Raw genomic sequence first — 13011 nt, forward strand, 5'->3', positions numbered from 1 at the left:
AAGGCTGTGGCCTTAAGTTAGGTACAATCCTGGCATTTGCCTGGAAAAGAAGTGGGAAACCACAGAAAACCACTTCTAGGATAGGTGAGATGGGAATCGAACGCCCCTCTACTCAGTTGACCTTCGAGGCTGAGTGGACCCTGTTCCAGCCCTCGTACCACTTTTCAAATTTCGTGCCAGAGCCGGTAATCGAACCCGGACCTCCGAGGGTGGCAGCTAATCCCGTTAATCACTACACCACAGAGGCGGACACGTAATTCGTTACGTACATTACAAAAATATTTGAGGTTGTAGGCTTTTTATTGTATGCAATCAAAATATACAAACTGCAATGAACCGATTATTTCTTACAATGTAAATTGAAAAAAGATGTGGATTTCTGCCCTCTTTCTTTCATTATTTTCTGCCTCCATTTCAAACTCTGGGATCGCCGCAGTGATCGCGAGTGACTGGGAGAACTTCACGGCTTGTGACGTAACTACAACCAATTGGGAGCTAATTCCAGTTTAGAGAAGTTTTATTTCCTGTTTTCATAACCTTGCACACCTTAACTTCTCAAATGGCGTCAGTGGGTGTAGTTGCACGCGGCTGCATGTCCCAATACCCCTCCTGCATCCCAACACCCCATATCAAGATTTTTTAAATTAACCTTTTGATCAGTGAGTTTTTGGTGACACAGGCCAGTTACAACTTACGGTCTGGAAACGATGACTCTGACGAAGGAAAGTGCTCGCAAGCTTCAGCGAACACAACGAGCCATGGAGCGACAGATGCTAGGGATCAGCCTTAGGGATAAGATCCGTTCAGAGGACATCAGGAGAAGAACTAATGTAACAGACATCCTAGAGATAGTAGCAAAACTAAAATGGCAATGGGTAGGACACGTAGCTCGACAAGACTACAACAGGTGGACCTCTAGGATTGTTCACTGGAGACCATGGGGACACAAGAGAGGCATTGGAAGACCCCTGAAGAGATGGCTCGACGACATAAAGCTGTTGGCTGGAACACGCTGGTTCCAAGTGGCTCAAGACCGAAGACGATGGAAGCACATGGAAGAGGCCTATATCCAGCAGTGGATTGAAATAGGCTAGAAAAGAAGAAGAAGAAGAAGAAGAAGAAGTTATTTTAATTCTAACTTTTCTCTATTAATAAATTTACATAATTTACACTTACGGTACATAACTGATACCCTCAATTTAATTGAAATCAGTGGCTTAGAAAATATTTTTCTCAAAATAATGAAAGGAATAGTAAAATTGACAGAAATATAATTATTCTCTATAGGTGATCAAGTTGTAGCTGCAAGCACGACATCAATATGTAGGAGTATCCACGGGACATCGCAATACAAATCACGTGTTATAGTGGTCACGACAAAGCACAGATCACGGGATTGCTGTAGGTAGGTAGGTAAAGGGAAAGATCCTTATCGCATCGAGATTGTAAACAAAGGCTACAGATCTCTTCTTATGGTTCGTGAGATGGGGGTATTGAGGGACTGTAGTAAGGGTGTGTAGGAGAGGGCCTGTAAGACCTGAATTCGAGTATGGTTCCAGTGGATGGGATCCATACCAGATTTACTTCATACAAGAATGGGAAAAGATACAAATGAAATCAGCATGATTTGTTTGGGATGATTTCTGTCTGGAGAGTAGTGTTACAAAAATGTTGCAAACGTTGGGCTGGAAAGACTTGGGAGTAAGGAGATGAGCTGTCAGTGGAGAGATTAGTAGATAAGGAAGCTTGATCAGGAAGGGGAATGAAAACTTTCCCCTTGGTCCTTGATCACAATATGATGTATAGTTGGAATTCAAAGAGGACAAATTGGAGCAAATATTCATTTACAGGAAAAGGTATTAGGAATTTAAATAATTTATCAAGGGAAATGTTTGATCAATTTCCAAGAAAAGACTAGGTAAACAGTTGGTAGGGCAGTAGCAGATCAGTGATAACTGACTGGCAACGAAAACATAACCCACTCAAAGAAATGGAATAAAGTCAAGTTCTTGTATAATTGAGGGAAAATGTGTAAAATAAACGCCTCATTTTTTCAGTCTACAGAAAACACATGATATAGGACATGTTTTCTTGAATACATCCATTGGATCACATGAACTTCAAAGATCCTGGTTATTGTTGCTTTTATATAAATATATATATATATATATATATATTGTTGAGATAAAGGGCCACATAGCTTTCAGCTTGCATTTGGGAGATAGTGGGTTCGAACCCCACTGTTTGCAGCCCTAAAGATGCTTTTCTGTGGTTTCCCATTTTCGCCCCAGGCAAATGCTGGGGCTGTACCTTAAGGCCAAGGTCGCTTCCTTCCCGCTCCTAGCCATTTCCTATCTCATTATTGCCATAAGACCTATCTGTGTTGTTGTGATATAAAGCAAAAAAAAAAAAAAAAGAGGAAGACTAGCTGCGTTCATCACGAATAAATTATATCTGTATCTTGGTGTGCCATGTATTTTGTGTAATTTATGGATATGTCTATTCATTTTTTTCTGTTCATATTGTATCAATGGTATGACATATAATAATAATAATAATAATAATACAGTAGAGTCTCGCTCAACCGACCTTCGCTTATCCGACATTCCGTGTTATCCGACACCGGTAGACTTTACTTTGAACTTTTGGTGGAGACTAAAGAAACTACCAATATCTGGCCCCATTCTGCAAGAAACGGCGGCGAATTTTCAGAAGGAGTTTAATGAAGGGGACCCTAAATTTACTGCCACTGCTGGGTGGCTTCATCGGTGGAAAAAACGGTACGGCATTAGGCAACTTAATATCTGTGGAGAAAAACTGTCAGATAAATCCGATGAGGTTGTGAAATTTAAAAAGGAATGTCAAGTAATAATACTTGCTGAAGGATTAAGCGGTTATCAGAGTTTTAATTGTGATGAGACTTGGCGAAGTTTCAAGATGCTGCCATCAAAAACTCTCGCAGCCCAAGCAGAGACGTCTGCACCTGGCTACAAGCGTATTAAGGAACGATTTACTGTTCTTGCCTGTAGTAATGTTACTGGGTACTTAAAAGGAAAATTGCTTATGATTGGTGAAACAAAGAAGCCTAGGGCATTTAAAAATATTTCTGTTAACGCTCTTCCAGTCCATTACACGAATCAGAAGGCTGCCTGGATATCTGCTGACATCTTTAAAGACTGTTTTGTTACACAGTTTGTTCCAGATGTAGAAAAATTTCTAGCTTCAAACACTCTCCCTAGAAAACATCTCCTTCAACTAGACAATGCTCCATCACACCCAAATGAACAGCAACTTAGAAGTGGTGATATCAAATTCATGTTCCTCCCTCCTAACGTGACGTCACTATGCCAGCCAGTGGACCAAGGTGTGCTGGAAACACTGAAGAGGAAATATCGGCGGAAACTCCTTTCATCCTTGATTATTGACAAGTTTCTTTTCGTAAGATACTTGGAACGTTTTCGTTCAATACTGCATGTACTGTACAATTGAACTGATAATTCAATAAATAGAGTGCTGTAAAACATGTTATTGTTTTAGTACTAAAGTATGGCCTTCCTGTTTGTTTTAGTTAATTTTCAAAGTCATTCTGTATTATCCGACATTTTCGCTGATCCGACATACTCCAGGTCCCGTTTAGGTCGGATAATCGAGACTCTACTGTAATAATAAATTATGTATAAAATTTTACAGGCAGTTTGGTGACGTGAGAGGTATATCCATTATATCTTATTTCATTTTTTATCAAATGTCATGCATGACATTTCATATTTCTTAAATTCTCTTTCTTAGTGTTCTACAATAATTTACTTTGATAAAATATTTACAGTGTGTTCTTTTTTTTTTTTTTTTTTTCATTTCAGCCCATCACTTCAATTTGAGGCAGCGTGGGCACTAACAAATATTGCAAGTGGAACATCTGCCCAGACGCAGGCTGTTGTAACAGCTGGAGCTGTTCCCTTATTTCTTACTCTCTTACGGTCATCTCACCAGAATGTCTGTGAACAGGCTGTCTGGGCACTAGGTATGTTACATGTTGAAAGTTATGCGTGTACCTTATAACACTACGCTGTACTACTTGAACAGTCAGTCCCCATTTTCATTTGCATTTTCCAAACCAAAGCACTTCACCATCTTTCTATTTTCTTACCATAAGGGACTCTGAGTTGGTCATCAGCTGGTGCTCAGGTCTGCTGAAGCATATGGCCTTATAATGAGATAATCATGCCTTTTTCTTAGCATATTCTCATAAATCCAATCCTGCCCATTACCATTATTCTCCCTCCTCCCTTTTTCTTGACAGCAATGTGTAGGTTTCACTTATGGACATCACCATTCTTTCTCTGATCACTATTAATATTTTTGACAAAAATTCTGCATCTTGTGTTGTTTCCTTTCCTACTGTGTTCATATCTTCTTAACCTGGTAAATTGGCCTTCTCCATCTGCTTCCTGTACATTGGTTTTGTTAGCTTTCTTCCCTGAACCAAATAGTGGTTTTTTTGGCTCAGGAAAAAATTATTTTATTTTCATTTTTTAAATGTTATATTTCTATAATTAACTATATCAGAATCTGAATGCATTTTTGTGTGTGCCAACAGTACCAGGAGGTACAGAATATGAGATAATGGGACAGTGCTACTTCGAGTAGTGTTGGTAGGAAATCATGGGAATTCTATACGACGTGTCTCGCACGACTTCTCATCCATTCTGATGCTCCATTAGAATCTTTTTACCACAGTGAATATTGTTTCTTTCCGTTACCATATTGTGCTTTTTTGTGTACGTGTTCAGAGTTTGTATGCTTCAACATTGTGTTACTAAATTCAACATCTCTTAACCCCTTCAGTGATAGGTTCTCGCAGATCTCTTATGCTGGAAAGGTGAGGTTTTTCAGAGGAGATTATATATTTGTACGAAGCAAGGGATTATTGGCAGTTATTGAGCGAAAGTGATCCTAACATGTTATATAATCTTCAATGGTTATTAAAAGCTTGCTTTACAACTTATTTACACTTTTTTTTTTTTTGTGTGTTTTATTGATATTTTGTGAGTTCTGTCCTATAACCAATACATATTTAGCTCTGGCTTGTGAATTATTCCCATGAAAAACTAACTCAATAAACTGCTGAATTTCACAAGAGTTGGTTTCATTCCAAAATCGTGCGCTTGTATGCAGAGATTTATTTACATGTTTTTCAATACACTTTTTAGTATAAGATTTGTTTTTGATCACTATCAACCTTACATTATCTGTTAGAAATAGTTTGCAACAATCAACCGCACTCACCCCTGGTAGTAATTCAACCACCGAGCTCGATAGCTGCAGTCGCTTAAGTGCGGCCAGTATCCAGTAATCGGGAGATAGTGGGTTCGAGCCCCACTGTCGGCAGTCCTGAAGATGGTTTTCCGAGGTTTCCCATTTTCACACCAGGCAAATGCCGGGGCTGTACCTTAATTAAGGCCACGGCCGCTTCCTTCCACTTCCTAGGCCTTTCCTATCCCATTGTCGCCATAAGACATCTGTTAAGTAAATAAATTTAATTATTCGTCCGTATTGAACCAAGATTACAATTTATTAAAAATTCGTATCCACCTTGTTCAATACATTAACATGTTGTTAAGATGAAATTACAACATGTATATTTATTTTATCAGAACTAGTTTCGACGCTTTATATTGCGTCATCATCAGCTGATATGCATTGGAAGTATTGGCAAACATATATAAAAAAATAAGACATCTGTGTCGGTGCGACATAAAGCAAAAAAAAAAAAAAAAAAGTAATTCAACCCTTACACTAGGATTTGCAGTAAATGGAACTTTAACCCTTTCGGTGGTGGTGAGATTATTGTTTTAAGAGGAAGTACAACTGGGCAACCATCCTCTATATAACCCTAATCTGAGAGAAAAAATGGATGGGGTCCAACACTTTGAAAAATGAAGGTGTCGGCCAAAGGAAGACAATGGCCACGAAGGGCGTGAAAATGAAAGACTCCCTAGGCCTCCATACTTAATACCGTCGGGGTCGGAAAAGAACAAGAGGGGGTCGATAAGGATAGATGGAAGTGTGGAGCCTGGCACAAGTGGAAGCAATGCCAGGACTCGGCTAAGGGCCCTGTGATCGCCAACCTACGCTCCAAAGTTCCGAGCCCCTGGGGTCCCTTTTAGTCGCCTCTTACGACAGGCGGGGGATACCATGGGTGTTATTCTACCGCCCCCACCCACCCTTTCACTTTCAAGCTGTCAGCTGATGGATGTGCTAAAACTGTCAGTCATATTTACCCCACTATGTACACACTTCTTTTAAAGTTACATGGAAGGCACATCTATAAAGATATCAACACAAAATTGTGTAAACTTAAGAGGTATATATCACATATCACTGCAAGTAAATCATGTCTCTAAACCAAAAAGGTTCAATGTAAAAAAAGCAACACGTGTGGAAACAAAGTTACAGGTTTCAGATTTTGAAAGTTTTGAAGTAATTGTGGGAAATTGTGTTTACTGCACAAGTTTACGATTGATGTTAGTAGTAAGACTATATTATTGTTTACTAGCATGGTAAATATCAATATCGTATGTGCATTAAATCCAAGGATAGATTAAATAGTGCAAAGTGATGTACCACTGAAAAATGTTGGCCATTTTTGCGTAAAATACACATATCTTACTGGTGGGGCTTGGGTATTATCGTCATCTACATTTTTGAATTCAGACAAAGAATCATCATCACTTGAATAATTGCCAAGATATTTTGTGATATCGTCAGCGAAATGAACTCTCTTCGCCACATCCCACGTGATAAATAACTAGGCCTAACCTAACTGAACTATATGTAACACTTTGCTAACGTTACGCACCTAATTACCTAAGAAAGTTATTTTAATAATGTACCAAAACTCGACGGCAAAAATTTAGTAATGGATTCCTAACATAGAGAGAAGAATAAATGGTTATGACAACATGGGTGCGGAAACGTATACTTGGAGAGTTACTCAAACTTTGTGACACAAATTAATGTTAGTAATAATTTACATGTCCTCTTTGCTGCAAAACAGTTTGAGACATCGGTTAAAATTGTTACATAAGTAATCATGTTGTGAATGAATCTGATGCGAGTCTTAAAATACCTTAGTTCTCACACATGGTATCCAATCATCCTTCAGCTTAACCGTTTCCGATAACACGTCTGTGGTTTTCAGTCTGTTTAACACATCTGGTATCTGTGATTAGCGATTGTAGTTTGCAGTCTGCTTACATAAGTGAAGTTAAGTAGCCGTGATTTGGTGCATGGTGTATGTTTTTGCGGTTAACAGTAATTGTAATTGTGGTTTGCAGGCCTCAGTGCTCATATACACGAACGCAGAGCTTGCGAGCATGCATTAGATGTGTGGTTTTGCGGATGGTAATGCATTGAAGGCACGTCGCTTGTATCAGGAACGATACCCAAGGTGCAGACTGTCGGACAGAAAGACATTTGAAGGAATCCATCGTCGCCTCTGTGAACACTGGGGAATTGCACGTCCGCCAGGAACCGTGGGACGGTCAAGCAGTACAACCATTGAGGAGGAGAAAGCAGTACTCAACGCTGTGGATAAAAGTCCTGAATCAGCACTAGGAGGTCAGGCTTGCAGAGGTATAGGCCGCACATTACGATCTGGAGACTGCTACGAGAAAACCTGTTGTATCCTTATCATCTGCAGCATGTTCGAGCCTTGTCTCCTGATTACCCTGCAAGAATATTGTTCTACCAGTGGTTCCTACAACAAGGCAGCATGATGCCTAACCTCACAGCTTCTGTGTTGTTCGCAGATGAAGCGACATTCACAAAAGACAGAATACAGAATTTCCATACTCAACACGTGTGGATTGATACAAATCCTCATGCAATCATCCACTCTTCTCATCACCAGAGGTTCGCCATCAACATCTGGGCAGGCATTGCTGGTGACACCTGGTCGGGACCCTATATTCCTCTGAATAGGCTTATTGACAGAACTGTACGAATTTCTTGCATTCTGCATTGCCTAATTACTTGGAAGACATTTCACTTGCATTCTGTAGACAAATGTTTTTCATGCATGATGGTGCTCCCGCACATTTGTCTCCCTGCCCACAGGTACCTGAATACCCATTTTCTTGAGCGCTGGATAGGTAGAGGAGGACTGATTGCTTGGCCACCACGCTCTCCTGATTTGAACCCCCTGGACTTTTACCTGTGGGGACACATTAATTCTCTCGTCTGTTCGACTCCTGTTCCTGATGGAAGCAACTTTACATGAGCGCATTGCGACAGCCTGTCAGGCAGTATGCACTACACCAAGCATTTTTGATTGCGTGCGTAACTCCATGTGACGAGCGGAAGCTTGTATTCAAGCTGAAGGTCATCACTTTGAACATTTCCTCTGATACATGCTCCTAGTGTTTCAGCTGCCGTTACAGACGTACGGTGTAAATGTACAAAAGTTTGAATAAATCGGTTAAGTATACGTTTCCGGACCCATGTTGTCATAACTTTTTTTTCCTTCTCTGTATGTGAATAATCCATTCCTAAAATTTTGTCGTCGAGTTTTGGTACACCCTGTATATTGTCTATGATACTGCTTAATTTCACTACACTACCGGGCTCGATAGCTGCAGTCGCTTAAGAGCGGCCAGTATCCAGCATTCGGGAGATAGTGGGTTCAAACCCCACTGTCGGCAGCCCTGAAGATGGTTTTCCGTTGTTTCCCATTTTCACACCAGGCAAATGCTAGGGCTGTACGTTAATTAAGGCCACGGCCGCTTCCTTCCCGTTCCTAGGTCTTTCCCATCCCATCGTCGCCATAAGACCTATCTGTGTCGGTGCAACGTAAAGCAAATAGCAAAAAAATAAACTTCACTACATATGTGACCGGGCGACTTGGCTGTGCGGTCAGGGGTGCGTAGCTGTGAGCTTGCATCCGGGAGATAATGTGTTCCAATCCCACTGTCGGCAGCCCTGAAGATGGTATTCCGTGGTTTCCCATTTTCACACCAGGCAAATGCTTAGGCTGTACTTTAATTAAGGCCACGGCCACTTCCTGCTTAGGCTGTACTTTAATTAAGGCCACGGCCACTTCCTTCCAACTCCTAGGCCTTTCCTATCGCATCATCACCATAAGACCTATCTGTGTCAGTGCAACGTAAAACCACTAGCAAAAAGAAAATCCCGCTATATACCGTATTTCACGGCATAATCGTTGCACTTTTTATACCAAAATTTTCGAAAAAAATTGTAGTGTGCGACCATTATACGATGAATATTTAATACCAGTATTTGTATTACTCAAAAAATGTATTTATAACTAAATTGTATTTGATACAAATTTAAGATGCACGTAATACTCGCATTTATACATCAAAATAATTAAAATAGTCTAAAACAAAATTCATAATTTTTCGCAACAATTCGGCGAACGTTTTTCCAACCTGAAAATAAAAATGAACGTATTAAGTTAATTTGTCATTAATTTGAGTATTAAAGTTAAAATATTACACTTACAAAAAATTATCGCTTTGTTGTGAAATGCGGACTTACCGGTACACATTTTATTCCAAATCTTCGGTGTCGCTATCGCAGGTTTCGCTATCTGATGCGCCGTCCTCGCCTCTGTTAATACCAGTATCAGATTCTTTGTCTCCCTGCCACACTGCGTCATCTTCGGAACCGTCTAGTGCATACGAAATCCCAGTCCTTTTGAAGCTCTTGGAGACTAGTTCAGGTGGTATAAGATCCCAACTCTTCTTCACCCACGAGCATAACAAGTCCAAGGGTGGACGCCTGATATTTCCGGCGGGCGTCAATTGCTGATCGCCGCTCATCATCCACTCGTAAAATCGACGTAAGTGGTCTTTAAAGGGTTTATTAACACATACGTCTAGTGGCTGCAAAGCAGATGTTAGGCCACCAGGAATGACTATCTGTCGTGTCTTATTTGTAGTGAGAATTTGCTTCACTTCGTTCACAAGGTGACCTCGGAAACTATCTAAAACAAGCAGAGCTGGTTGTTTTAGTAGTGCACCAGGTCTTCTATTCCACACAGTTTTAACCCAGTCCAGCATGAGTTCTACGTCCATCCAACCCTTTGGTTGCACTCGTACATGAATTCCACGGGGAAACTGTATATTCTTAGGCATCGTTTTCCTCTTGAAAATGATGTAAGGGCGGCAACTTTCTCCCGTCAGCTGTAATGGCTAGCATTGCCGTGCATCGCAACTTCTCACTACCGCTGGTTTTCATTAATACACTCCGTGATCCTTTTAGCGCAATAGTGCTGTTGCGAGGCATATCAAAAAAGATTGTAGTCCGATTGGCATTACCGATTTGAGAAAGCAAGTACGGAGTTTCCTTGCGCAAACGTATGACAAATCGGTGAAAATTTACAATCTTGTCCGTGTAATCAGCAGGCAACTTTTGGCTTAGTGTTGTTCTCCTTCGGACTGACAGATTGTGTCGTCGCATGAACCCCTTAATCCACCCACGAGTCGCCTTAAACTGAGTTACCGGTATGTTGTGTTTGCGCGCTACCCCCTGTCCCTTAATTTGTAACATTTCATATGATACACTGCAGCCATTGTTACGTATTTCACTGACGTACCTAAACACTTCTTCGTCAGTTATAGGAAACTTCCCTGTTTTAGGACCTCTAAACGCGCGTCTAGAAGGGTTTGGGCTTTTTAGCTTGTTTTTTTTACTTTCCGCCAGTCGCGCACCAACTTTTCACTCACAGAAAATTTTCTTTCTGCAGCTCTGTTCCCGTGCTGTTCAGCGAAGGCAATTACGCTTAGCTTGAAGCCCGCAGAATAGTTTCTATATTTACCCATAATCGCTTATAAATGCTTCACACGTTAATGTTTTGCGATATAAATGACTTTCCGTAATTGTTCACTATTAAAACAAATTATTTCTGTAAACACCCAAAACACAAATTAAAAACTTAAATTCTCACGCACACATGTCTACAGTAATCACGTAAATCTGAAACAAATAAATGCATCTGTGATCTGTCCATTCCAGAGCAGCCAATACTGTTAAGCAGCAAGGAAGCATGCGCAAAGCTCGCAAACCAGAGCTCTAGCTAGCGCGGTGTAAATCTACTGTATAGTTGACTGTATTCCGAGACGTCAGTAACAAACATTCATTTTTTTCAATTTCTTTTAAACATGCGGTAATTAGGTTAATATTTCTTCCCAGTTATTGATGATTTTACATTACATTACTGACGAGTTTATAAAATAAACCTTTAATAGCATTGGATAATAATTATCTTGACTGCTTGGATAAAAGTTTTCATCCCATGCCCGGACACTTATGACGTAGTAGTAAGATAAGAGTCTAGCGATGACAACTGAGACATCGTAAATAATTCGGCTGAATAATTCCGTGGAAATCTGCGTTATCGTCTTGGATTTCACTTCGTGCGCAGTAACACAGGAGCCGGCCCCATGGTGTAGGGGTAGCGTGCTTGCTTCTTACACGGAGGCCTCGGGTTCAATTCACGGCTGGGTCAGGGAATTTTACCTGTATCTGAGGGCTGGTTCAAGGTCCATTCAACCTACCTAGCCGGTATTTCCTGGCGACGTTGCTGATAAGCGATAACTTACAGCCTTACGTATTTCAAATGGGAACTCATAATATGTAGGTGGTGAATAAATAGTACACTGTCTCGCGACCACGTTGTCAAACTGCCGATAGTCTACCGGTAAGCCATACGTCGTACATATACCGGTATTATTTATTTATACGTTGTGCAACATGCCGCAAACGTGACTGTGTTACCAAATTGCCCATAAACCATACACGTATTTAAATTGCGCATTCATGTGCAACTTACGTTGCAGTTCTATTTACCTTTTAACCAGATTAGTGAACAAAATTTGGACGTGCGACGATTATGTAATTAAAGGTTTAAAGTCTGATTTTTGTATTGAAAATAAAGGATGCGACGATTACGCGGTGGCGACGATTATGCCGTGAAATACGGTAATCAGTATCGCCAACAAAAACGGAGAAGTACCCGCAAGTTTGCCGCCAACCACAATGTAAACGAGACGCCCAGCTCCAGTGAGCACGTTTCAGACTATTAATACGGATAGTTGGCATTCCCCACGGAGTATGACACGAGTTAAAGCTGTGCTCTTTTTATTCCATGCAAAATGCTATGTGGTGTGTAAATAGTGGAATAATAACAGCAATGGCTGGTAACGATAGATTGTTGCCGTGAATACATATGGGATATTAGATCGTGCCGTATTTCCAGGCTAACATTTTTTCCCACACGAAGTTACGTTCTACATCTCCTACCATCACCATTACTTCAGACGTAATGTCTTCTTCAGTTTACTAGAAATACCAACAAGATCATCCAAACAATTGAATTGTTATCACTACTAGCCGACAAGTGGGATTCAAACCTACTATCTCCAGCATGCAAGCTCACAGCTGTGCGACCGTAACCGCACGGCCAACTCGCTCTGTGCTGAAATTGTATTTGGTGTATAATACCTTGAATACCACCACAGGATGTCTGGTTTGTGCATTCAGAAAATAGTTTGATTCCCACCGTTTTGAACCCTAACAGTGGTTTTCTGTGGTTTCCCATTTTCACACCAGGCAAATACTGGTGCTGTGGCTTAATGAAGGCCACAGCTGCTTCTGTCCCATTCCCATCCTGTCACCAGCTTTTTTGTGTAGTTTACTGTAGCTGTTCATCTTGCATTCTAACTAAATTTACTGATCTGAAACCAGGAGTACTGAAAGAAATTGGTTTTTGCATCTTTTGGTGTTTTATTGATATTTTGTTTGTACTGTCCTATATAAAACCAATCGATATTTATGTCTGACTTTTGAATTATTTCCATGAACAAAAGTAACACAATAAACTGCCAAATTTCACAAGAGTTGGCTTCTTTCCAAAAACATGCCTTTGTATGTGGAGATTTACTTACAAGGTTTTTAATGCACTTTTTAGCATAAGAATTGGTTTAGTTC

General features: G+C 40.4%; 1 protein-coding gene across 1 annotated transcript in view; it reads left to right on the forward strand.

The window, feature by feature from the left end:
- Window positions 1-13011, forward strand: part of Kap-alpha3 (karyopherin alpha3) — a 243775-nt gene that overhangs the window by 52237 nt on the left and 178527 nt on the right. The window contains exon 5 of the mRNA XM_067151813.2: window positions 3861-4021. Coding sequence (XP_067007914.1) covers window positions 3861-4021 — 161 coding nt within the window. The remainder of the gene's footprint in view (window positions 1-3860; window positions 4022-13011) is intronic.

Source organism: Anabrus simplex, chromosome 7 (genome assembly GCF_040414725.1).
Source record: "Anabrus simplex isolate iqAnaSimp1 chromosome 7, ASM4041472v1, whole genome shotgun sequence".
NCBI lineage: Eukaryota > Metazoa > Arthropoda > Insecta > Orthoptera > Tettigoniidae > Anabrus > Anabrus simplex.